The sequence below is a fragment of the Tachypleus tridentatus genome, chromosome 11 (assembly GCF_004210375.1).
Source record: "Tachypleus tridentatus isolate NWPU-2018 chromosome 11, ASM421037v1, whole genome shotgun sequence".
NCBI classification, from domain to species: Eukaryota; Metazoa; Arthropoda; class Merostomata; order Xiphosura; family Limulidae; genus Tachypleus; species Tachypleus tridentatus.
In genome coordinates, this window is record NC_134835.1 from 80,436,442 (window position 1) to 80,461,265 (window position 24,824).

The window sequence follows — 24,824 nt, forward strand, 5'->3', positions numbered from 1 at the left end:
TTATTAAAAGTTGTATCTGTGCATAAAATAGAGCTACAAATCTTTCAAACTAGTGAAAATGTGAGAATCTTAATTACTTATGGATATAGTTTAGTGTGTGTGGTCAAATTGTAACACAGTTTGTTATAACAATATAATTATTCATTGTTAAAACAGTTCTATGAAGTACAGAAAGACCATTCTAGTTACCCAGAATTAGTGCTGGAACAGCATTGCACAATGGCTTGAGCCAAGAGATGGATTTTATAAGATGGTAATATTATTAGAATGAAATGTAGAAGAATGGCAAGGTTTATATAATCTTGTTTGAGCACAAATGAGGCTGATTTTAATAAATAATTTTTTTTTAATTTTCATTCAGGTCTGAGCAAAAAATAATACAGCTGAAAATTCTTGAAACTAGAGAAGACTGGAGAATCTTGAATTAATTATTGAAGTATTTTTCCAGTTGAAAAGTAAAAGAATAATACTAAAAAACACAAATACAAAATGATATTTTATATAATTATATATATATGTATATATATATATTTATACATCTGACATACTAATGCCATACACTGGACAATTGAGCATTTTTGTAGCTGTAGAAGAAACACCATAAAATACCAAAATAGCTTTACAAACTATACAAATAGGTATAAACATACCAGCTACTTACTCACCATAAAGAACAAACACAAAATCCATCAACAAACATTGACTAGCATGAAAACTTTAAGTATAATATTTTCAGAGAAGAATATTCAATTATTTTCTATTTCAAAAAGTGGATTACCCACTAGCTCAAAATAATTGCTGATAAAGGATGGCTTCACCAAAATGCCGCTTAAATTTCGTATTTATCAAATACAGTCTCACAACATTTTACAAGTTTTCCTTATTTAACAGATACACTTGAAATAAAAGATAAAAATGTCACTCTTCCTAACCATTTGAAGTTTATTTTAATACCTACATGTGTTCTAGTTTGATGCACATGGCATATATTGTGCAAGTTCTGCCTGTTCTCTAAATTTGTATAAGATTCTTGAAAGCAAGAATCCACAATATTCCCTCAGAGCATTGGTTTTATATACCAATTATGCAAGATTCTCAAATGTTCAACACTCTTCAAAAACACACTAGTGTTTTCATAAAACAAATATTTTGTTGATTCTTACTCTCAAGAATCTTCTACAAATTTAGAGAACAAGTGGAATTTGCACAATACTCATACAATTGTATACATGGCATGCATCAAAATGACACAAACATAGGTATTAAAATAAACACAGTAAATGAGTTACAAACTATAATAAGCAAAGGAAATTTTGATACTATTTTATATTTTTTCTTTACAAACATTTTTTTTAATTACTGGTCAATGGAGGGATGGAGAAAGAGGAGAACTTAGCAAGAATAGTAAGGAAAAATGTGGCATAAACTAAGAATGTGTCTGATATGATAGTGATACTGATTTGTGAGTAACATGTTTCAAGTTAACAAATTACATATTACTAAACATGCATCATGTTAGATGAAGTTCAACATTACTATGTAACACATGTCATTTAGGATTTTGACATATACTATGAAAGGTGTTCTATATGATATAAGGGTAAAGCTGGATATTAGCACTGAATGAGCATTAAGTAATACAAGAATGTATATTATTATACAACGTGCATGTTATGTGACCAAACATATAGGTATTTATTGTTACATAACATTATGCCTTGTAATAAAAGGATGTACTTATATATGTTTTATGTTATCGAAAACAGTCTGACGAACACACTAAAACAGTAAGCAAACACAGTATCTTAGATAAGCATATCTAAACCACAAGCTGTGTTTGTTAATAAATCAGTACATTTGTTTTTCTTGAAGTAAACTGTATATAAAAACGTTAAATTCAGTTTGTAGTTTTTCACTCAATGCAGTATTGACAAATATACTACATATTCAAGCTCTCAAGTGTATTTCAATATATTTACTTACATCTAACAAATATTTAAACTTTTAAAACATTATTCACTCACATTTCTCAAGGTTAACAGCTCATATCTGTAACTAACAACAGACTCAACATGAACACAGTAGGTTTTTAACATTAATTTACTTTCCAATTTAATTTTTAATTTCTAATAATACTTCAGGAGCTAGACTTACGTATATTAAAATAACAGGTGTGGATGGACTTATATAAATAATTTTCCAGCAAAAATACAACAAAATTAAGGATTGCTATTAAATATTCTTTTATGTTTGTTAATACTTTATAATTCCAATAGGCTAATAAAATCTTTACTTGTATGTAGAGTAGGAGTAATTTCAATTTGATAAAAATAGTTTGACAACTTTCTTTGATAAATTGTTTAGGCAGAGTATTCATGATGAAACTTTGTAAAACAGACAGCAACTGCATGTTGTGGAGACACAAGTGTAGAGGACGATGTTTCAAAAGTCTTCTGCCTTTTATCTTCAAGTCAGTGTGTGTGTAAATTGTTGTCAGTCTTTTATAGTGTCCTCTCCACAATCCACCAGGATACTATAAAAGACCGACAACACCTTACACATACGCTGACCTGAAGACGAAAGGTGGAAGACTTTCGAAACATCATCCTCTATGATTGTGTCTTCACAGTAGGCAGTTGCCGTCCATTCTACAAAAGTTTCATAGTTTAACATCCTTTTTCTAAGAATAATGTTAAGAATAACCCTACTTTCATAACAAAACAAAATCACATCATAACATAGTAGTACCTTTTAGTAATATGACAAGTTAGGAAATATACAATGTTTATTTCTCCTTTGAATAATCAATAGAAATATTTTTTTAATTCTTCATTAATAAATTTTACTTTTTAAATGTCCAATTTGCTTTTACAAACATCTAAAGCATCACTTTAGAAAATAGTAGTGTTTGTTTAGCACACACACACACAAACAATAACAAACTTTGAAGATAAAGAAGATTAAAGGGTAAACTTTTGTGTGATACGTCCATGGCTGCAGAACAATAATTATTGGTTTGTGATACATCCATGGCTGCAGAACAATAATTATTGGTTTGTGATACATCCATGGCTGCAGAACAATAATTATTGGTTTGTGATACATCCATGGCTGCAGAACAATAATTATTGGTTTGTGATAATCCATGGCTGCAGAACAATAATTATTGGTTTGTGATATATCCATGGCCACAAAACAATAGTTACTGGTTTTAAATAAAAATAATAAAATATTTTACACCATTAGAATATTCAATATTAGGTTTTCCACATGAATTACAAAGAAAGTAATGAGAGTTTGAAGAATTATTATTTATAAAACCACAAATTAACCATTTTGAACACCTGGTGAAAGAACACTTCAGTGTTAGCTATATAGGTAAGAATTGTGATATATATCCATGTCTGGTTACATAGCGATATAGGTAATTTTACATAAAGCTCTGTTGTGTTATTGTCTTGCAACTTCACATATAAAATCAATAGCAGCTGTCTTGCTTAGTTGCTTTATCATTAAAACTTACTTTGAGTATAAACATTGACATATTATCATCCAATTTATTCTATAGAAATAGTCATTATAGATAGAAAAATTTAAATGCCCCTGTCTGGTCTTCTAATGTTAATCACAAGTCTTTGGTATAAAACTAGACATGTCCTATTCTAGGCACAACAAGTGGTAAAGGTTACCAGACCTCTCCTGGATAATCCAGTGGCATAACAGCTGGTGTATCCTTGTTTGATCACTGTAACACTAAGTTATTTTGATGTACAAACTTCAATTATTTCTCATCTAATCACAATATTTTACAATGACTAACACTAAAAAAGTCACTTTCTGATTACTCCAGTGTTGATATCCATATTAGATATGATTTTTGACATCTTTGTTTAATTACTTCAGAGTATTGACCAATTTAAATATAGTTATTGACAATTTAGATATGACCCTAGACAAGTACTTGTCTAGTTATTTCAGTTGCAAAAACTTGTTTAGATACAAGATATGACAAACTCTTTCAGGATAATTCATTTATAACAATCAATTGAACACTGTTTGGCCAGTGGTACTTAATAGTCCAATACAGTGTGAAGTGACCTTGCCTACCATCTTGTATGATTTACATTACAAGTCAACTTGGCACTAAACATGTTGGTTCAAAATACCTCTGTTCAAACACAAGATTCATGGCACTCACTATCAGGAAAACTAAACACCAAACAATATAAATGTATAAAAGAAATGACAGGGTCATTTCTATAAAATAATCTTGTTAGGCTAATGCTTTGGCCTATGAGATCTTCTTATCTAATTCAACTGTTAAAAACAGATCAAACATAAAGCCCTAGAGCATTATAAAAGTCTTGGAAACAGACAAGCAACTGGGAAAAACTTGGTCTTTTCTCTGGAGCAGCAGCCCAGCTAAAGGCCATCAATGTGTACCTATAATTAAAAAGAGAATTAATAAGAATTGTTCTAAACTGTCTGAGTTCATATAAATGGTTTTCATACGTGCAATATATCTGCTGAGTTTTGAAGTCTTATGTTCCATATTCATAATTAAAGATTTATTGTGTAGGAATTCGTATCATAGATTTTTTTATATTAGCACTGTGAGTAGTACCTCTAATATACGTGTAGCAGACTTCATATGCAATAAAACTTACCAGAACATACACTACATTTTATTATTTCAGATTTTTATTATGCTTATCACATTGTCTAGTAAGTTGTTTAGCACAGACTGCCATCTAATAACATTAATTAGTTTAAAAACAACTGAAATGTGCCAAACTTGGCTTTTCTTATGTCTTCTTTGCAATGGCAAAAAAGATAATGATTCATGCATGATACATTTATGAAAAAAAGGCAACTTTGCTACAAGTTAATGAAACCATTAGAATGTTTTGTCAAAATTTCCAAAATATTTACAAGTTTCCACTTCCAAAAGTGTCTTTCTACATGTACCCAGCTGATTATATGGAGAAGCAGCAATAGTTTAAAAGAAACAGGTAAGACATATGCTGTACATAACCAACCGGTGCCAACTGAGGACATTTCTATAACACCGAAATGTCACAAAACCTCACTTTTAAAAATGTGAATGAAAAAGGTTAAAGTATAAATTTTTTTTTACATTATTTTGAAAGGTTACCAGGTCTGAATGATAATAAATATTCAAAGATATGGAATACACTATTATGGGAACAATTTTTATTACACACACACACACACACACAACGTTTAAGCCTAATTTACTAAATACTTTAAATATTTCACAACTTATTACTATTTTGCAATGGATCTCAAATTAATGTTTAGTTTAAGTGTCACCTGAAATTGTAACCAGACTTCCAAGAGTTTTCTTACATGTTACTATTCATATTCACTTTATTTATATTAAGAAATTCCAAATAACATCTTTTCTATTGCTTTGGTTGGATTTTCAAACAGAGTCATTGTATACATGAGACATTTACATGTATAGTGGAGGCTACAGGCAGTGATCATTCCTTTTTCATCTTATTCAGGTCAGAAACCAACTTTATGAACAAGAGGTTCATTAGCGTATTGCATATATGTTTCATATATTACATAAAGTTCGTAGTGCCAGTGAAGCTAGCTTAACACAGTTCCCATTTAGGGATAGTAGGGCTGTAGATTGTACAGGTAAACATACCTGCATTTTTTAGCTTTTCTTCTTTATCAAGGCCTGATCTGTGTTTGTAATAAAACTTCCTAGTTAAACTTGCATGCTACGTACTCATATTCTCCAAGAAAAAGTATTGAGTACTTTTTTAAATAATTAACAGAAACTGTTTCAGCAAAGATAATTCATAAATAAAAGAAACTGGTTAAATATTGCTTTACAAGGTACACTAACACCAAGTAACCATGCTCAGACCCCACAAGATATTTTACATTGCGATTGATCCAAATGCATTACTTGTGAGTACGTACATGATACTAAAAATATGAGTATCTAAGTGCATCATTTTCATAAGACAGTTTTTCACATTCTATTGTTTCTTATAATGGTTAATATACTCTTCATCAAAACAGCTTAAATTGATGCTTACCCTTCCCATAATTTTAACATACATGCACTATACTATTAGGTTGAGGAATAATTCGTGAGCGTTTTTAAATAATTTCATTCAAGCATTACATGCAAGACTATACAATACTTCAATGCATGAACACATTACACCCAAAACATTTATTATGATACTTTATTTCATGTAATACCTAGGTATATAGTATGCATTGTTGTAAACGAAATTGCAAGAAATTAAATGCGAAAAGCAGGTGGTGTCGAAAATGCTCGATTTTGTCCACTTGACATTCCATTTAATGAGCTGAAAATGAAAGCAAAAAATTAAAGACATATGAAAATCAAACACACCATCTATTAGAGCAAAAAATTATCTACCAAATGACATGAAATATTTTGCGAAAGCGTTTCATTTATGAATATATTTTTTTTAACTTGAAAAAATGCTCAGGAATTATTCCTCAACCCAATATATCAACTGTTGTTTAGAAAGTTGCAAATAACATTTAAGTATTTTTCTCATTCATTAAACCATACAAAACTTTTAAATAACCAAATACTGTTGTACTGCACATATTTTGTTGTAGTTTAATCCTTGGGCTATTTTATCCACAATTTATTACAAATTTCAAACCTCCAATAATCTACTGTTCATTCTGGTTAGCCCCAAAGTTTAAGTAAAAATAATAAATATATTTTTATCAGCTAATTTAACTTATTTGTTTTTTTTTGTATCAAGTATTTTTTTAACCAGGATAGTCACTAAAAAGATGAAACACCATGAAGGCTGTTACTGGTTCCATATCATCAGTGGTCTCATACTAGAAGAAAGGTGATTATGTGACCAGTGATGCAAAGGCACTTGGCAAGACCATAACATTAGGGACTCAGACGGTTCAGTATAACTAATATACTGAAATGTATTATAGAAAAGTTGTACCTGAAAAAACTCCTGCTCACAACTGAGACTTTTATATACTGTAGCACAGCCACAAATTATTAGATGTTCTATACCACATAATTTGGAGGAAACATATGATTTTTGAAATGATCATTACAACATCTTAAGGTCTATGTAATGTAATTGGTTAAACTAATTTCTTAAAAGTAGAGCAGCTGTATAGTTTTTCTTACACTTTTTTTGTTTATTTATATAGTAATAGGAAACTGTTACCTTATTATTATGTTTCTTTATTTTGTTTTCAAAGATTGGGATCAACAATTAGCATTGAAAAAAATGAAAAAAAGCACAATAAACCTGGACTTGATAATAGTTCTCCAGTGTGGATGAAACTGGTAAAATTGAATTATATTTGTCAGCCATGAAGCCTTAATAGTTTGTAACTGAAAGATTACAGGCTGCTTTTCTACTGCCATTTATTAATTCAGATATTTGAGTTAATATAAAAGGGATTATTCAGTGAAAACATCTACATTTAGGTACACCATAAAAAGTCTATTTGTTAAAAAAACATGCATACTTACAGCTCATCAGGACAATTGATTGGCTGAGAAAGTCTATAACCATCACGAAGAGATGCTCCCATTTCAAAGGGATCTATTTCTACATATGGTTGGTGGCCAAGGGTCATTAGTTCCCATAAAGTAACTCCAAATGACCACTACAAAAGAAATGGAAGCTTTTTATGGAAATATTTCAGTATTCATAATGATAGTTTGAAATATAATGATCTGGAAAAGAGAAGTTATAATTTATGAAAAACAAAACTAAATAATGAAACTATTTTAAATAACGTTATTTCTACACAAAGCTACCATTTTTGTTAATGCAACTATTCTCATATTTACAAGTCGACCAATGAAGAAATTTAAAGATGTATGATTAAAAAACAGAAATGATTATTTCTGTTTGATGAAGACTAAACATAAATGGTACAATTCCTATAAATAATTGTGTCAAATAAAGCATTCTTGTACTTTAAAGTACAGCCATATATATATATATATATCCTTTTTAAATTGATATAACAATAAATTTATGTTTCATCACCAATTTACACTAACAAATTCTAAATGAGGTACAAGAAGTCTAAAATTTAAGAACCCCTAGCATAAGACTAACCTTATTAATGTAACATGTACATTATTAAGTTTAATGTTTTAGATTGTTTTACAAACTTCATTTAAACAATAAATAACAATATCTTTTCATTCTCTTTCCTAGTTGTACCACTAAAAGTATGAGGTTTTTCTACTTACAACATCACTAGCTGTAGAGAATTCCTTCTTGAGTAAGCTCTCTAGTGCAAGCCATTTGACAGGTCTGTTTTCATTGTCACCAAGACAGTGGTAATCATTCGGAAAGAGATCACGGGATAAAGCATTGTCTGTAATTTTCACAAGTAACCTGTCATCCACCCTGAAACAAAAGTTTTAAAATTTAGTAAACATTTTTGAAATGGAGACAGCCAAATGAATCAACTGAAAAGCAAGTTAATATTTACAATCTGTTAATTATATACAATTAAAACTGACAGTTGAGGATATAATTATAAAACATGTTACTATAAAAGAAAAGTAATTGCTGAGTATCAGTAGATAAAATGAAGTTAATTTTTAAATATCTACTTGATTATGAGTATAATTACTGTAGATATAATTAAATATTTTATAAAATAAATAACTCTTAATAATTTAATAAAAACAAGTGTGGTCAAGTAGTCATACAAATTTCACACAGTAAAAAGTATAGTCTATCTACTGATCACAAGTCAAATATACTAGTTACCCATAAAGTACAGAAATATACTGTGTTACAATTGATCATAGATCAAATATACCAGTTTTTAATGTAATGATCTTTGAAAGCAATATGCAAGTTCAATTTAGCAACAACTTGGTTTCTGGATTTTTTGTTAACAGTCATTTTTAAGTTGTCAACTGTCTTATTCAAAGATGTTATGATTCTACAAAAAAGTCACTGCAGAATGTTACACATGAAGCAACTAGCTATCATCACTTTAAAACACATTATTTCAGCTTTCATGATAACTTTCTACAAAAATCTAGTTGCGATACAAATTAAATTTGTTGGCATAAAATTATGCTTTTCTTAATAATAACAAAACACTGAAGCAGGTAAATTATGGTTGTTACTTACACACAGTTTCTGGTGGCCAAGTCTCCATGGATTATTTTCCTCTTGTGAAGATATATCATCCCTTGCACAATCTGGATTGCCATGCCAACAAGGTCTTGGGTCAACAGAGTCTGGAAGAGTGAGTAAAATTTTATAAACCAATCTTAAAATGTATCTGCTCAGAATAGCTTTCTACATACAAAGATGCACTATGCCCATTTTAGTACTCCAGTAAATAAAGCAAGCTTTATATCAATAAATCTTCAGTGAAGCAATTGGTGATGCAAATGTTGAGCCTTTAGAATAACATTATATAATATAAAAATGAGTATGAGCTTTGAACAGCATTTATAATATGGTGGGTCATGAGCAGGTTTCTGGAATGCTCACAAGCAGTCTATACTGAGTCAACATTTGTTTAGTCCTCAATGAGCATATATCATCTTTGTTATGAATTATAATGGACTGTGCCAAAAAAAAACATGAACTCTTTTCAACCTTGTAGAGGTGATGGAAAAGTTGTCATGACCAAAGCCTAAACATGTGGGTTGTCTGGCAAATCGGGTTGAGAAGCACCGACTTAGTACCTTTGCTGAACTAAACAAAAGTTGTTAGTTTTTATGATTGCTAACTTATATCCTGATTTCTTCACTCTCTATTACCAGCGTTTTGTTAAATACAATTTTTACTTCAACAATCAATAAATAAAGCTGTTTACACATTTTGCCATACTTCAGTTTTGAAATATTTCATTCTGTATAATTTTTTTAAAACAAACAACTACTAGTTTATATGAAAGACCATCTCCAAGTAAGCCTGCTAACACATGTTGTAATCAAGTTCAGTTTTACAGAACCTGTTTTTAATACAACATATTTGTGAAAAAAAAAGCAATCACCCAAGTTCTAGAAAGAGAAATGCTCTGAATGATAGCTTGAAATAAGGTACTGAATACAATTAAAAACTCATGTTGGAAAGATAACAAGGTTTGCTACACATCTTTATTATTATTATTTAGTAAAGTGAATTACGGTAGGTTTATAAAACATGAAGAGATACCTCTATGGTTGAAAATACTGATAATTCTAAAGGAACCACAAGTTATGACTCTCCAAAACTAAATACTTTTTACACCAAATATATCTAAATGAAAAAAAACAGTTATTTTTCTGTTAGAATGCAATATATCTTTATCAAAAGTACACTGTCAAAGATGGATAATTTGGCTTATCAGCTAGGTTGACTTACATGACAGTGACCTTCAACTGAAAACTTGCACTTCTGAAGAAATATCTTAAGGTTCCCCTGGTTCATGAATGGATAGACCAAAAGAGGGTGCTGCACATCATCCATGCAGACAGCAATGATTGGTAACACATTTTTATGATTTGTTCCATACATTTTCATTCCTTCAGCTAGAAGCAGTGAGATCTGATCTTTTGATGCTTGGTCTAATGATGGAAAAAAAGACCACCTTAGTGTAAAACTAACAATTACAATGATGGTCTGTAAGTAAAGAATAGTCAAATTCAACATAAAATAGCTAACAAAGGATGGCCATTTCTGGTAAGTTCAATTATTGGTTTGGAAATTAAAATGGTAAAACTTTAGCATGAGATGGCACACTTCAATAAGGTTTATCTCCCATCTCAACATAAGACAGCACATCTAAATGATTGGTCAGTAGATGCAAGAAACATAAAACATTACACAAGATACCAATATATATAATTTAAATATTCTAATTTTGACTTGTTAGTAAAGTATCTTTGTCAATGTAACTTAGTTGCACAAACATGCTTATCAATGTAACTCAGTAACACAAGCATCCTTACCAATGTACCTTGGTAGTACAAACACGTTTATCAATGTAACTCAGTAACACAAGCATCTTTGCCAATGCAACTTGCTAGTACAAGCATTTTTATTAATACAAATTAATAGTACAAAACATCGTTGTACATTATTTAAGATTCTGTTTTTGCTGAAAAATATCTAATACTTGATTTGTGTTTGCTCTGCAATGAAATACAAATATGGCTAATTTATGTGAATTTGGTTTGTTTTGAATTTCTCAAAAAGCTACACGAGGGCCATCTGCGCTAACCATTCCTAATTTATTAGTGTAAGACTAGAAGGAAGGCAGCTAGTCAGCACCATCGACTGCCAACTCTTGGGCTACTCTTTTACCAACAAATAGTGGGATTGACCATCACATTATAATGCCCCCATGGCTGAAAGGGCGAGCATGTTTGGTCTCACAGGGATTTGAACCCATGACCCTCAGATTATGAGTTGAATGCCTTATCCACCTGGCCAAGGCAGGCTTATTATGTGAATTCCACCCAGAACTATCTCATAATATAATATTAAGTGGCACATTTTAAGGAACTTACAAATTCTAGTTCATACTCCATCATTACCATTTAATCCTCTTATTACTTGTGGGCAGCTACTGGGATTACTAAAAAATTTATAAATAGAAATAGTACTTTTAACTCTATTTCTACAATGTTTTTACTCATAAATATCTGATAGTTCATATTTTGTAACTTTGTAATTCAGTGCAATGTGCAAAAAAAGTTTAAAAAAGGTTTTAACTTTTACTTTTATACAATTCCAATGAGTATCCCTGTAAACAAAGCCCTTATACACCTTTGAGAATTTTTCTGCCAATCAAAATGCACAGGTTTATATTTCACCAGGTTCTGAACTCTCTTACAAATATACTTATTTAAGGTTTAGTTTGTCACATGACACTCCTTTACTTTAAGAAACTAGTTCAAGAATAATATTTTCTTTTATGATAATCTTTTTTATGTCTATTTCTAAACTACAAGAATATTCTTGTACAAGACATAAGGTAAGGATATTTGGGGTTGTGGAGAATGTGCTAGGTATTCTTTGGAGGTAAACTATTTTGATAGCAGAAAAGTTCATTTGAGTATATTAGTAAATTTGTTATTTGATATACATGTATGGAGTTCTCCAATCAATAATATTTAAAAATATCTTTTCTTTTATATTTGTAATAGTTTTTTCTTATGTATAAGCTTGTATGAATAGACAAAATATAAGCATTCTGGTATTAGAACAACACACATACAACAGCTTGTTTCATTGAAAAATAATTTTATTGGGAACACGTGATTTTAAACACACAACAAAAACAATAAAACTAAGATGACAGCAAGCACTTTTAAGGTTTTTAAAAATATTTTTTTTGAAGATTCAGAGCCTTTGACGTGATCCAAGTACTAAATCAAATCCCAACTTTTTTCAAGCACAAACTAATTATGTAAAAAATGTATATGAAAGTTTATACAGTTAGGTTAAATATTTTAAATGTGAGAACAAAACAAACATGGATAACACAACATCACCTATGCAGTTCTGATAGGATTAATGCATGTGGCAAAACATACAAGAGACAATGTTTTTAACCTCCAGAAATGCAGTTAACATTTCCTGTCTAAACTACAGAAGTTGTCAGAGAAACTGAGGAATAATTGGTATTAGCTTTACATTCTACTTTAATTTATGTATCAGAATTTACCACAGTCATTGCTAGAAACTTGTAAATTGTAGTTTACATTTTATTATAATAGTAAACTATGATACTAGTGTATAAATACTCACCAGATACAGTTTTCACAAATGTGTTTTGCTTCATGCCTGTTTCGCTATCAAACTCAACAAGCACTCCACGATAAATCTGACCAAAAGTTCCTTGGAAATGGGAAAAAAGGATAAATACATAATTTTTAAAGATTAACTGCATGGAAATAATAAGTTTCTCAATGTAAATTCAAGTGAATTTAGTGATTAACATGTGTAAAAGGAAAACTACAGTTTTTGATACTTAAAGAATAAATAAAAATTGTTAATGAATTACTTACATTTAACCTAGAAGTCAATAACCAAGCTTGTGATTAATGTGTAAAAGGAAAACTAGTTTTTGATACTTAAAGAATAAATAAAAATTGTTATTGTATTACTTACATTTAACCTAAAAGTCAATAATTAAGCTTGTGATTAATACATCTAAAAGGAAAACTAGTTTTTCATACTTAAAGAATAAATAAAAATTGTTACTGTATTACTTACATTTAATGTAAAAGTCAATGACCAAGCTTGTGATTAATATGTGTAAAAGGAAAAATACAATTTTTGATAATTAAAGAATAAATAAACATTATTATTGTACTACTTACAGTTCACCTAAAAGTCAATAACCAAGCTTATATCTTATGGATATAGTATAACTAAAGTATCTTTAACAGAAAGTAAAACTTATGTAATTAGAATTTTAGTAAAGAAATGTTCAATAACTGTTGAAAAGTCTTTAAGTAACTTCATAAACCCTGCAAGAAGTTTTGAGTTAATAATTAGAATTTTTCTAATAATTAGAAGTGTAAATGTATTTAGAGAAAACTGATTTTCTTTTTAGATTTTTTTAAGTTACTGATTAATTCTAGCAGTCATTAAAGGTTTAACAGTAAAGGTTGAGCAGTACAAAAGTTTGTCGTGCAATGTGGCATTATACTGTCTGATACTTGTGTAAATTTTGTTTTAAATTTCAATAACCATTGAAATCTTATGTTTTAATAGAACAAAAGCTTACATTATAATTTGTAGGTTAATTCTGTATAATTATCTGTAACTTATCTACGATATCTGTGACAGGACATCAGTATAATTCTTGTATAGGTGGCTACTGCACCTTTACTCATGAAGTTTAGTCAACTTTGAGACATATATTCATCTGTGATGTTGGTTGTACACTGTTTGAGATTCAAGCATGTTTAAACATACATTGTGTGTTTTGTAACACTAATTTATGTAGATATAAATATAAAATAATGGATGTATTTGCATTATTAATAGTTAATACTTTATTCTATTTTCTTTAAGCTTAGTTTTGTCAAATGTTAAGTATTGTTGTCTTAGTGAATGGATTTGAGAATAACATAAATCTATTAAAAGTCTTAACTTTGTGAGATATTTGTTAATTAAGAAATCTTCATGCTGCATAGGGAATAAGTGCACAAGTTTGAAGGTTATTGTTTTCCTGAGGATGACAAGGTTGCCCAATTGAATCATGCGAAGATGATTTATATATGGTTACTTCATGTTTTATTAATTGATTATAATAAACAACACACACACACACACACACACACATGTAAATTAAACAGATTGCTATCTACTTCTTAGGTATTAAACAAATATTTAACTTACACCTTAGTCTTACTGTTCAAAGAGAACAATATATCATCAAAAGATGATTCCCTACAAACTATTAGATTACTGAAAGATAAAGTTTTAGCCTTCAAAATAGACAAAAAGTTATTTTTCTAAATTTATCATAAAAAGTTAGATTGGAACACCTGAATTATTCCATTGTATAAAACAGGTTAAGATGTATTTCTTCTAGAATATGTCCAGCAAAACTAAACATTATACATTACAAACATATACACCAACTTTTTTCCTTATGACCTTTAAAAGCTCAAGATAGTATTGGGTTGAGGAATAATTTGTGAGCGTTTTTTCAAGTTAAAAAAATATATTCATAAATGAAATGCTTTCGCAAAATATTTCATGTTATTTGGTAGATACTTTTTTGCTCCAATAGATGGTGTGTTTGATTTTCATATGTCTTTAGTTTTTGCTTTCATTTTCAGCTCATTAAATGGAATGTCAAGTGGACAAAATCGAGCATTTTCGACACCATCTGCTTTTTACATTTAATTTCTTGTAATTTTGTTTAAAACAATGCATACTATATACCTAGGTATTACAAGAAATAAAGTATCATAATAAATGTTTTGGGTGTAATGTGTTCATGCATTGAAGTATTGTATAGTCTTGCATGTAATGCTTGAATGAAATTATTTAAAAACGCTCACAAATTATTCCTCAACCTAATACTTTTTCACCCATACTTGAAATATATTTACAAATGTTCTTAAAGTACAAAATATAATCAGAAAGATGAATTTGTTCAGAGAATAATAATATTACCTTCTTGTATTTTTTCATGTAAAACAATTTTCTTCCTTTCAATGTCAATCTCACTAATCTGTTCAGTTAGTTCAGATGCTCTCAGGTTGTTCATTTGTACTGGTACATTGACAGACAATGGAGTCAAATGTCGAAAGCTAGAATAACCTGGAACATTTTCCAAAATACTAGCTTAGGTTTTATTTTTTCACATGTGAATATCTTTAAGTTACCAAAATTAATTAAAAATTCTATTAAGATAATCTTGTTAAGTTACACAAACCAACTGAATAGACAAGTGTGATCGGTGATTTAACTTACTTCCTACTGTACTGGCATTATTTGGTGTGTCCACTCTCAAGAATGTTTGACCTTGGGAAGAAGCTCCTCTCATCGAGTCTCCTCTGTAACTGACAACAAATTATGATGTAGACAAACCAGATACTGTTATTCTGATACAATGTAGGATATAGACATAAAAATATGCAGAGCTGACAAGAGGGGTGGCTTTGGTGTCCAGCAGCGGGATATTCCAAAGCTCAGTAGAAATACACATTATTTAACGAGTTAAAATGGCTAATGCATTTTCATGGATTCATGAAGAAATTTGTGACCTAAATTCAGCAAAATTTAATAAATAAAATGAAAGGGAGACCCCAGTGATATTACAGACTCCGGGCTTGTTACTGACATACCTGCTCAAATGTGTATTGTTTTAACAGATGATCACAACTTCCTGTACATTTTTAATAACTTCAAATTTAATACTCAAAATAATTGTAATTTTTTCTCATAATCTTATAGTGAATGCTACCAATTTAGAAATATTGAATATTCAATGCATCATGTTTCCAAATAGCAATAACTGATTTAAAAAAATATTTCATACTCAGCACCTAATTTTATATTACAGAACTATGCATATATAAAATCTTTAAATATTAATCTATGCAACAAAAAAATCAGTTTCATAAAAAATTCTTACTTAAAACAGATGAAGATTTTAACTGTTATTGTTGATAGGAAAAAATATAAAATAAAAACTGCTAATTTAAATAAAAACATACATAATTAAGAGTTACTGATTTTTAAAATAACTTACTTGGAGTTATTCCTACGTGCTTTTTGACTTCGTATGTAACAAGTGGTGGCTGCTACTGTCATGATAACAATAAGGCCACTGGCACATCCAACAGATATGTAGAAGGAATTAGTTGATGCCACAATAGCTGATGGGTCTGAAATAAAAAAATCTTTTAAACTCTCTTTTTACTGACATAAGAAAAACTTAAATTCCACAATTTCACATTTTTTTATATTGCTTAGAACAATAATTATTATCATATATTAGAGCTAAAAGCACAAAATGAATAAATCAATAAAACAGAAAAAACTTACAAACTGAGGATAAGTGAAAATGTTAAAACAGTGCTGAGTGAATTGGTAATCAGATGATTTTTGTAAGTCAAAATTCATCTTCAACTCAACAGAACTCAGATTCAATGTTTTCTTACAAATTGTAATCTTCTTTCTATATATAATTATCATATGTTGTATTACATTAAACTTCAATCTTGCCTTAATCAACTTACCTTTTAAATTATTAATTATACATTAATGAAGGAAAAATAGTAATGTTTTCTAAATTAACAATGGCTACCAGAAAGAGAAGAAATGCTTTTAAAAAATAGTTATATGAATAAAACAAAAACCTGATATGTCAACACTAATTTTATAGTTAACTGTCTTGTGCACTTTGATTTTTTTTATGCATATGCAACCAAATCTTTACTGCACATCTTTCAAACAATCCTATAAAATGTAAAATAACAAACTGGTGAAAGTTGAGTCTCGTGATTTACAGACATACTAATAAACAAAGAGCTAAAATCACTTACCTCTGTGAAATAAAAGATGAAATATGACAGTTTCCACACTTACCCATCAACATGGTTCCATTATGGCTATCATCTAAAAATAAATAACAATTACACACTATTTCTGATTCAAACACAAGTAAGAATATAAACAGCACAAATACATTTCATTCAGTCTATGTTTTACAGCTGTTGTCTACTTTTCTCCACATATAATTAATTTTTTTCAGCAATTTCCTTATTGAAATACATGTAGCTTCTTTTTATTTATCTAAATTATTTTCCCAAAATTAATAGAGCAGCTACTTTGTTTAATTTATTTATCGGTTATCTTATAATCTCAATTTTGAAAGTTAATGTTGCAAATTTTCTTGTAATTATGCTATTTCCATACAATATAACAGTCATTTTTCATTATATAACAGACCATATTTAAACTTACCCTTTAGACATATCTTTCTTCGTTTCAATGTTAAAAACGTATTGTTTGGCTGGTTTTCAGCTGTGACATTGATTTGAATTCTTACATCTACCTCTTCACTCTGTTTTCCTGTACATGGCAGCAATACTTGAAACACTGAAAAATAAAATAATTTTATTTTATGGTGTATATTATTTATAAAACAATAAATCTTCAACAAACAAAGGCATCTGAATAGTACAGAATGTCACTAATAGTGGAATTAAATGGCTTTGAAAGAAAATCTAACTGAAAAGTAAAACAGCAAGATAACTACAGGGTATAAAAGTCATGAACTATTTCATTCAGCTCTTTAAATCATGGAGGGAACATGATTAAAACAATCATTAGTTCTTTGTATCTCAACATACAGACTTTAATAAGAATAGAAAGCTATCTTGAAAAGCAAAGGTCATTTAATGAGATGTATTATATTAATAAAACAGAAACACAAGTCATTAACTAGTGGTCTTTTCAGTAGTAATGATGAGAACTCATTAACATACGGATCATAGATACAAGACACAAAACTACGCAGTACTATAAGACATGCAACTCCATATCAAATTTATTTTTGTTCTTTAAAATTTAAGCTATTTGTGATAAAAATATCATTGATCTGATGTTTATCAGTACAGTAGATGTAAGTCTAGTATATAGAAAACACCTAACTTTGACAAAGGGTAATACATTTTAACAGAGAAGTATTGGTTGTCCTTATTAATTTGGAAGAAATGTTAGTGAAGTAAAAACGGCTTTTATGTGCATTGTCAACAGTAGTATCTTTCCAATAAATTTAATACTGTCACCTGATGTTGAAAAAAAATTGCCCATAAAAATTACTTTAAAAGTTTTATATTATTGTAAAAGTTAAAAACAGAAAACGATTGTTTTCACATAAAAAAACAAAAATAGTGATAAACAGTGTGACCACATGAATGTCACTACTGTTTGTCTGTTTTGAGAAGTTTGTTATTTGGTATTGATATATAATCATATATATATAGTAACTTGGACAGTTAGTTATCCATATTTGCTGATGATACTATGAAACTAGATAAAACATATTACTGAGAATGTTTCTTTTATTCAGAAGGAACAGAGTTGTCTTAATATGTAGATAAGTACTCTGAAAATAATTATCAGAGCTTTTCCCCATTCAAATGTAATTGAAGCAAGTTGATATAAAGCCACCTAATTAAATACATTTATTCCTTAATAAAACAAAGCAAAACGTCAAAACCAAGTTTCATGTTTTCTTTCATATTGTTTAATATAACCAAAAAAATTTAGAAAAATTCAAGTAGATTGCACAAGCAACATCACTAACCAGGTTATTTCATAAGTTTATAGCTTTAACAACAGTCTCAGCTTAATCCCAATTATTGTAACATTCTTCATTTCTGTATTTCAAATATTTTAATTTGACCATCTGAATAGAGTTATTTTTAGTTTTATGCTCCAGTATGAAACTACCCAAAACCTTTAGCCTCTCCTTATAGCTCATATTTTTTACACTCTTTCAATATTGAAGACAAGAAATATAAATTTTGAATATTAATCTAAATTTATTTTTTGTAAACCTGCTACTCTGCCAGAGCTAAAAACTAGGGATAGTTTGCCTCATGAATTGCTGCTAGTTAAAAATTATTCAAACTTTTCTAGGATAAGTATTTGGATACAGGAACCCACAATTTAGCTGGGTTACTTACAGATTAAAGGTTTAACCTAGCTCAGTGATTTATGAATATAAATCATAAGACAGCATTAAATCAGAATTTTTCTAATCGGAAGAATCTTACTATTATTAGCCTGTGATGTTTTTAATTATCTATTTATCTAGCCTTCTATCAGATTGCTTGTTTTAATATTGCTGTAAATTAAGTGGGTAGTCGACTATCCTTTTCATTGTTTACAAATTTGATTTTAAAAAGTCCATAATCTTTATATAACCAACTGTCATGAAAAAAGTGTTTACTTTTATTTATTATTTTTATTATCATAAATATTTTATATCATTAACTTAATATCTGGATTTAGTGCTAACCTATATCTCTTGAGCTGGCCTAAACTGGTGGAATGTTATTTGAAAATAATATTAACAGCAAGGATATTGAGCTGATGCATTCTAACTATTAGAAATAAAAATAGAATGATTTACTAAACCAACTATGTTTTTAACGGGTCACCTTTTGAATTCTGCTCTCCATGGGTAGTTTGTTAATCTTAATGACAGTAACTCACCTATTAAGTTTTTTGAAATGTATAATAGATACCATTAATAAATAAAATTTTTCAGTACTCATCTCTTCATTATTTAGAAATTACCACCTGACAATTCTTTCTAAATAAATGAAAATAAATATTTTAATATATTAAACAATAAGGTATTTGTTACTGGTAAACTAAAAACTAAAATTGTTTTAAGTTAAGAAAAAAAGGGAACAAAATACAGAGCAATTCAGTTATAAATTCTAATGAGCTTGAATAGACGGATTGCTTGGATATCCACTTAACCTTGAGATTATTATAATAAATGAAGAAAAATTACATTTATTTGAAAAACAAAACAGAAATCTTGATGTTAGAGGTATAAATCATCATAATTCTACACCAATATAGAAAAAACACAAAACTTAACAATACTTCAAATGAATTGATTTACCAAAATATAAGATTAAATTGCTAATGATTAATCTTTATAGTAGTAGAACGATGTTTCTTGTTCAATGCTCTCTTTGACTACTACTTCCATCATTGATCACATCTAATATGATGGCCATAATTATGAATTATAAAACATCATAGTTTCCAATGTAACAAGCTTCTGCAACATAAGGTGAGGTTAATTTTAAGTGATATATCTTTACAAACTTTCCACAGAACCTCCAATGTGCACTGATGAACATTGATTCCTATGATTATGTTTAATCAGACTGAAAGCTAAGTAACTAAAAAAGTCCATTGTAGCTGTGTCTAGAAACTGATAGATGTGATAAAATGACATTGTTATTATTTAAGTTTCTTTGGCCATTTCTCTTTTCAAACAGCCACTGATTTCAAGATAAAACTCAAAAGATGTAAACCTTTAGTTTGTGAGCTTTCTGGCAATTAAAAACCCTGATTCATTATTTTACTCGCTACGTTAAGGGATATATTTAATCAAAATGTAATTTTAGAATTTTTTTTTTCATAGCTAAATCCTTCACCTTATAAATAAAAATGTTACTTGGATTTGTTTTTGGATATGGGTGTATGTGTGTGTGTTTTCTTATAGCAAAGCCACATGAAGATATCTGCTGAGTCTACAGAGGGAAATCAAACTGTTGATTAATTATCATTGTAAATTTGTAGGCTTCCTGCTGCACCAGCAGGGATCTTTTGGATATGGTATTGAAGCTTGTTACTAAATGCTTAACTGTGCTAGTGTTTTACAGTTTCTACAGAGAACATGGAAAGGACCCCTTTTCAAATTATTATGTGTTATTTATCCTTTGGTTCTGCATTTCTGCATTGTTTAACAAATCCATTGTAATAATATTCTTCCTTAGTGCAGGCTGTGAGTGGTTAGTTCTCCAGCCATAACACTATGATAATAAATTTATTTGTTTGTGAATGCCGTGCAAAACTACACGAGGACTATCTGCGCTAGCCATCCCTAATTCTGCAGTGTAAAAATAGAGGTAAGGTAGCTAGTCATCACCACCTACTGCAAACTCTTAGGCTACTCTTTTACTAACAAACAGTGGGACTGATCATCACTTATAACGCCCTCACGACTCAAATAGCAAGCATGTTTGGTGTGACGGGGATTCGAAACCGCGACCTTAGATTACGAGTCCAGCGCCCTAACCACCTGGCCATGACGGATCTATAATAATAATAATATTGCATTGTAGAATACTCAGTTCGTCTTGAAACAGAACCAAGTATTAACAGTGTAACTCATACCACAGTGGTACAGTTTGAAACTGCATCAGCATATCATTCTTATAATGCATAATTAATCCTTTTTCAGTTTTGTCTTTATGAAAGAAATTTCTATATAAGATCAATTTCCTCGCAAACAGTATTTCTGATATGCTTTCTGCCTAAAAGCGTCCTGCATGTAGTTGTTTAGCAAGTTTAAGAACTTGAAGGATGATTTGTTCTTTCGCAAACTTACCCTTTTGTTCCTCTGGCAACAAACCTTGACTAGGAATATCCAGTTGGGGTTCTCGCAAGGCTTCTGTCTTGTTAACCAGTACCGCCATTGAGTATTTTACCTGAATTAATTAGAAAATATGAAGTCAACTAAAACAAAAACGTAAATTGCAAATCGATAAGATGAAAAATAAACAAGTTGTAGATAAGATTTGTAAATGAATAATATAAAAAAGAACACTTGTAACATAAGTAAAATATTAAATTAACTGGATTTAGAATGCTAATAAATGTATCACTGCTCTTAGAATATGTACATTGCATGCTTTACAACTCTCAACTTACCAGTATGGTCTATGTATCGTGTAATTTTACGTTATAGCACTCAATGTAAAGAACTAGAGAAAAATATTGGGCAAAATCACGTATTTTCTATGTAAAACACAGAAGATATCCGGAAATAATTAATGCAATTTATAATTGTGTTTTTAAACCACTTTTATGCACCTTGTTTATTGTGTTTCGTAATATCATATAATCACATACAACACATAAACAAATATATCGGTAATGCAATAAATTGCATTAATTTAAAAACAGTGAAATGTTTTGGCAATTTTAGAATTAATATCATGGGTTTTAAATTTTACAGTACATGATGAGTTAAAGGTATTATCTATTATCCCAAACAGCATTGAAAAAATCTAAAAGAATAAACCGTTTCTACTAACTGTTTTTAAAAGGAGGAAGAAAACAGTGATAAAAATCAAGTAATAATAAACGAAAAGATGTTACGAATGCTTGATAGATGACGCGCCGATCACTTTTCACAGGGGTAGCGAAATTGCAAACTTAATCGTCTTTTGAATATTAACATCGATTGAAGACATTTTACTTGATAGATAATAGACCACACGCGTTTTCACTCTTAAATCAATTGTCATTATTCTAAATGTTATAATTGAATGTTTCGGTCACTAGTGACGGATGCGATTTGTTTATGTCTCAACATAATAAACAATAAACAAAAGTAGGATTCGAAAGATTCATTTTGCGTGTAATATAGTTTCAAGTTAAAACCAAATCGAGATTCTTCTCGCTTTATCAACACAATTTACTATTGTAGTTAGTTATATCAACTAGATAACTGTCAAGTAGTCGGCTCGGCATGGCCAAGCGTGTTAAGGCGTGTGACTCGTAATCTGAGGGTCGCGGGTTCGCATCCCTGTCGCGCCAAACATGCTCGCCCTTTCAGCCGTGGGGGCGTTATAATGTGACGGTCAATCCCACTATTCGTTGGTAAAATAGTAGCCCAAGAGTTGGCGGTGGGTGGTGATGACTAGCTACCTTCCCTCTAGTCTTACACTACTAAATTAGGGACGGCTAGCACAGGTAGCCCTCGGGTAACTTTATGCGAAATTCAAAAACAAACAAACAAACAAATCAAGTAGTCTCGTGCGTATAGTAAAAAGTAATGGTCGAGTGTATTACCTATATTTTTGTTCTTTTTCTTTCCTTTGTTTTGTTTAAGCGCAAAGTTAAATACAGGGCTGCCTCAAAACGTTTGCGTTATTGTTATGGAATAACTGCGCATTCGAAATAAGTAAAAATACAGGTACGTTAGCGTGCATACTCAACTTCACTGTTCTAAAATATAAGTAACTAAACATAAAAACACAACTAAACAATACAATAGATAAAAAAAAACTGAAACTTTATATCTATGACCGAGAGTGTTGTAAAAAGAGACATCAGACAAGTAGTTACCACTTTATCTAATGAACACCGTAGCGTGAGTGACACCATTAGCTAAGGAGACTGTTTCTAGGTCATAAAAACGCTATTACATCTGGTTGAGTGGACAGTATCAGAGTCATTATTAGTGCTACCCAACGTTTTGATAAAATATTTTTCTCTTTCAAAAACTAATAAGGAATCATTCCTGAGAACGAACTACAAATTCTGTGCCATTAAAACGTATGAAGTTATCTACAAGGACTTCAATACAAAAACAAACTATTTATTTAAATTATTCAAAGCAAAATGTATTTTTCGGTATGGAAAGCTGACAACAGTTTACCATGAGTCTTTACACGAATAGAAGGTAAAAATAAACTTTCAATATGTAACAAAAGAAGGTACTATTGAGAATATAAGTGTCAGGAAAAGCATTAGAAAAATATTAGCCACAGGAAAATGTTCAATATAAGTTAGGTAACAATATCATTATTTGTTTAATTAAAAACAAATAACATTTCAAAATCCTTTGGAAATATTGTTAAGCAAATGAGTTGAAAATGCTCTATTGGTTTCACTGAACAACTAAATTTAATGTTAAACTGTTAGGACGGTCAAACAAAAACAATAGCTTCGGTGTAAAATTAAGAAACTAGAAATATTGGTAGGTTTTCATATTTTATTAATTCTGTCTGCTGTGAGTACGGCATTTAGTTTGCGAATGTTCATATTCCTCTATATTATTTCTTTCAGCGATCTCTATACAACATTTGTTGGAACGTCGTATTAAAGGCCCGGCATGGCCAGGTGGGTTAAGGCGTTTGACTCGTAATCTGAGAGTCGCGAGTTCGAAACTCGTCGCACCAAACATGCTCGCCCTTTCAGCTGTGGGGACGTTATAAGTGATGGTCAATCCCACTATTAGTTGGTATAAAGAGTAGCCCAAGAGTTGGCGATGGGTGGTGATGACTAGCTGCCTTCTCTCTAGTCTTACACTGCTAAATTAGAGATGGCTAGTACAAATAATCTTTGTGTAGCTTTGCGCGAAATACGAAAACCAAGCCAGCGTTGTATTGACTAGTAGATGATATTACATGCCAACACCTGAAATCGTATTATTGAATTTCATTAGCTTCTGTTGACTGTAAATGCAGATTTAACTATAAAATAATTTGTGAAAATACGTTTTATTAATCCTCTCAAAATCAGGAAGAATGGAATACTAATTAATATCACGTTCTTGATAAAATGAAAATTGTGTTTGTTAATTATTAAAGGTTGTTTCGAACAAGTTTTTCTATTCGAAAAGCGAATAAAAAAATTAAATTTCTTTATTAGGATACTTACAGTTTTCTTTAAGGTAAAAGAAAAACAGGTATTAATTTCGAAACACAAAAAAAAGTAAAGAACAGTATAGTTTACTTAAAACTTAAACTAAATGCATTT

The 24,824-nt window shown here is 29.9% G+C and overlaps 1 protein-coding gene across 6 annotated transcripts in view; it reads right to left on the reverse strand.

Moving 5' to 3' along the window:
• Window positions 1-326: 326 nt before the first annotated feature.
• LOC143232583 (tyrosine-protein kinase RYK-like) overlaps window positions 327-24,824 on the reverse strand; it is a 164,000-nt gene continuing 139,502 nt past the window's right edge. For 4 of the 6 annotated variants that reach the window (XM_076468184.1, XM_076468183.1, XM_076468188.1 and 1 more), the window contains exons 3-14: window positions 21,664-21,763; window positions 17,481-17,615; window positions 17,103-17,132; window positions 16,264-16,399; window positions 15,483-15,571; window positions 15,183-15,329; window positions 12,795-12,884; window positions 10,404-10,606; window positions 9,177-9,286; window positions 8,276-8,435; window positions 7,541-7,677; window positions 327-4,443 (exon numbers count right to left, since the gene is read on the reverse strand). In XM_076468184.1, coding sequence (XP_076324299.1) covers window positions 4,332-4,443; window positions 7,541-7,677; window positions 8,276-8,435; window positions 9,177-9,286; window positions 10,404-10,606; window positions 12,795-12,884; window positions 15,183-15,329; window positions 15,483-15,571; window positions 16,264-16,399; window positions 17,103-17,132; window positions 17,481-17,615; window positions 21,664-21,763 — 1,449 coding nt within the window. In that variant the 3' untranslated portion in view covers window positions 327-4,331. The remainder of the gene's footprint in view (window positions 4,444-7,540; window positions 7,678-8,275; window positions 8,436-9,176; window positions 9,287-10,403; window positions 10,607-12,794; window positions 12,885-15,182; window positions 15,330-15,482; window positions 15,572-16,263; window positions 16,400-17,102; window positions 17,133-17,480; window positions 17,616-21,663; window positions 21,764-24,824) is intronic. The other 2 variants (XM_076468186.1, XM_076468185.1) reach the window with 1 other exon arrangement.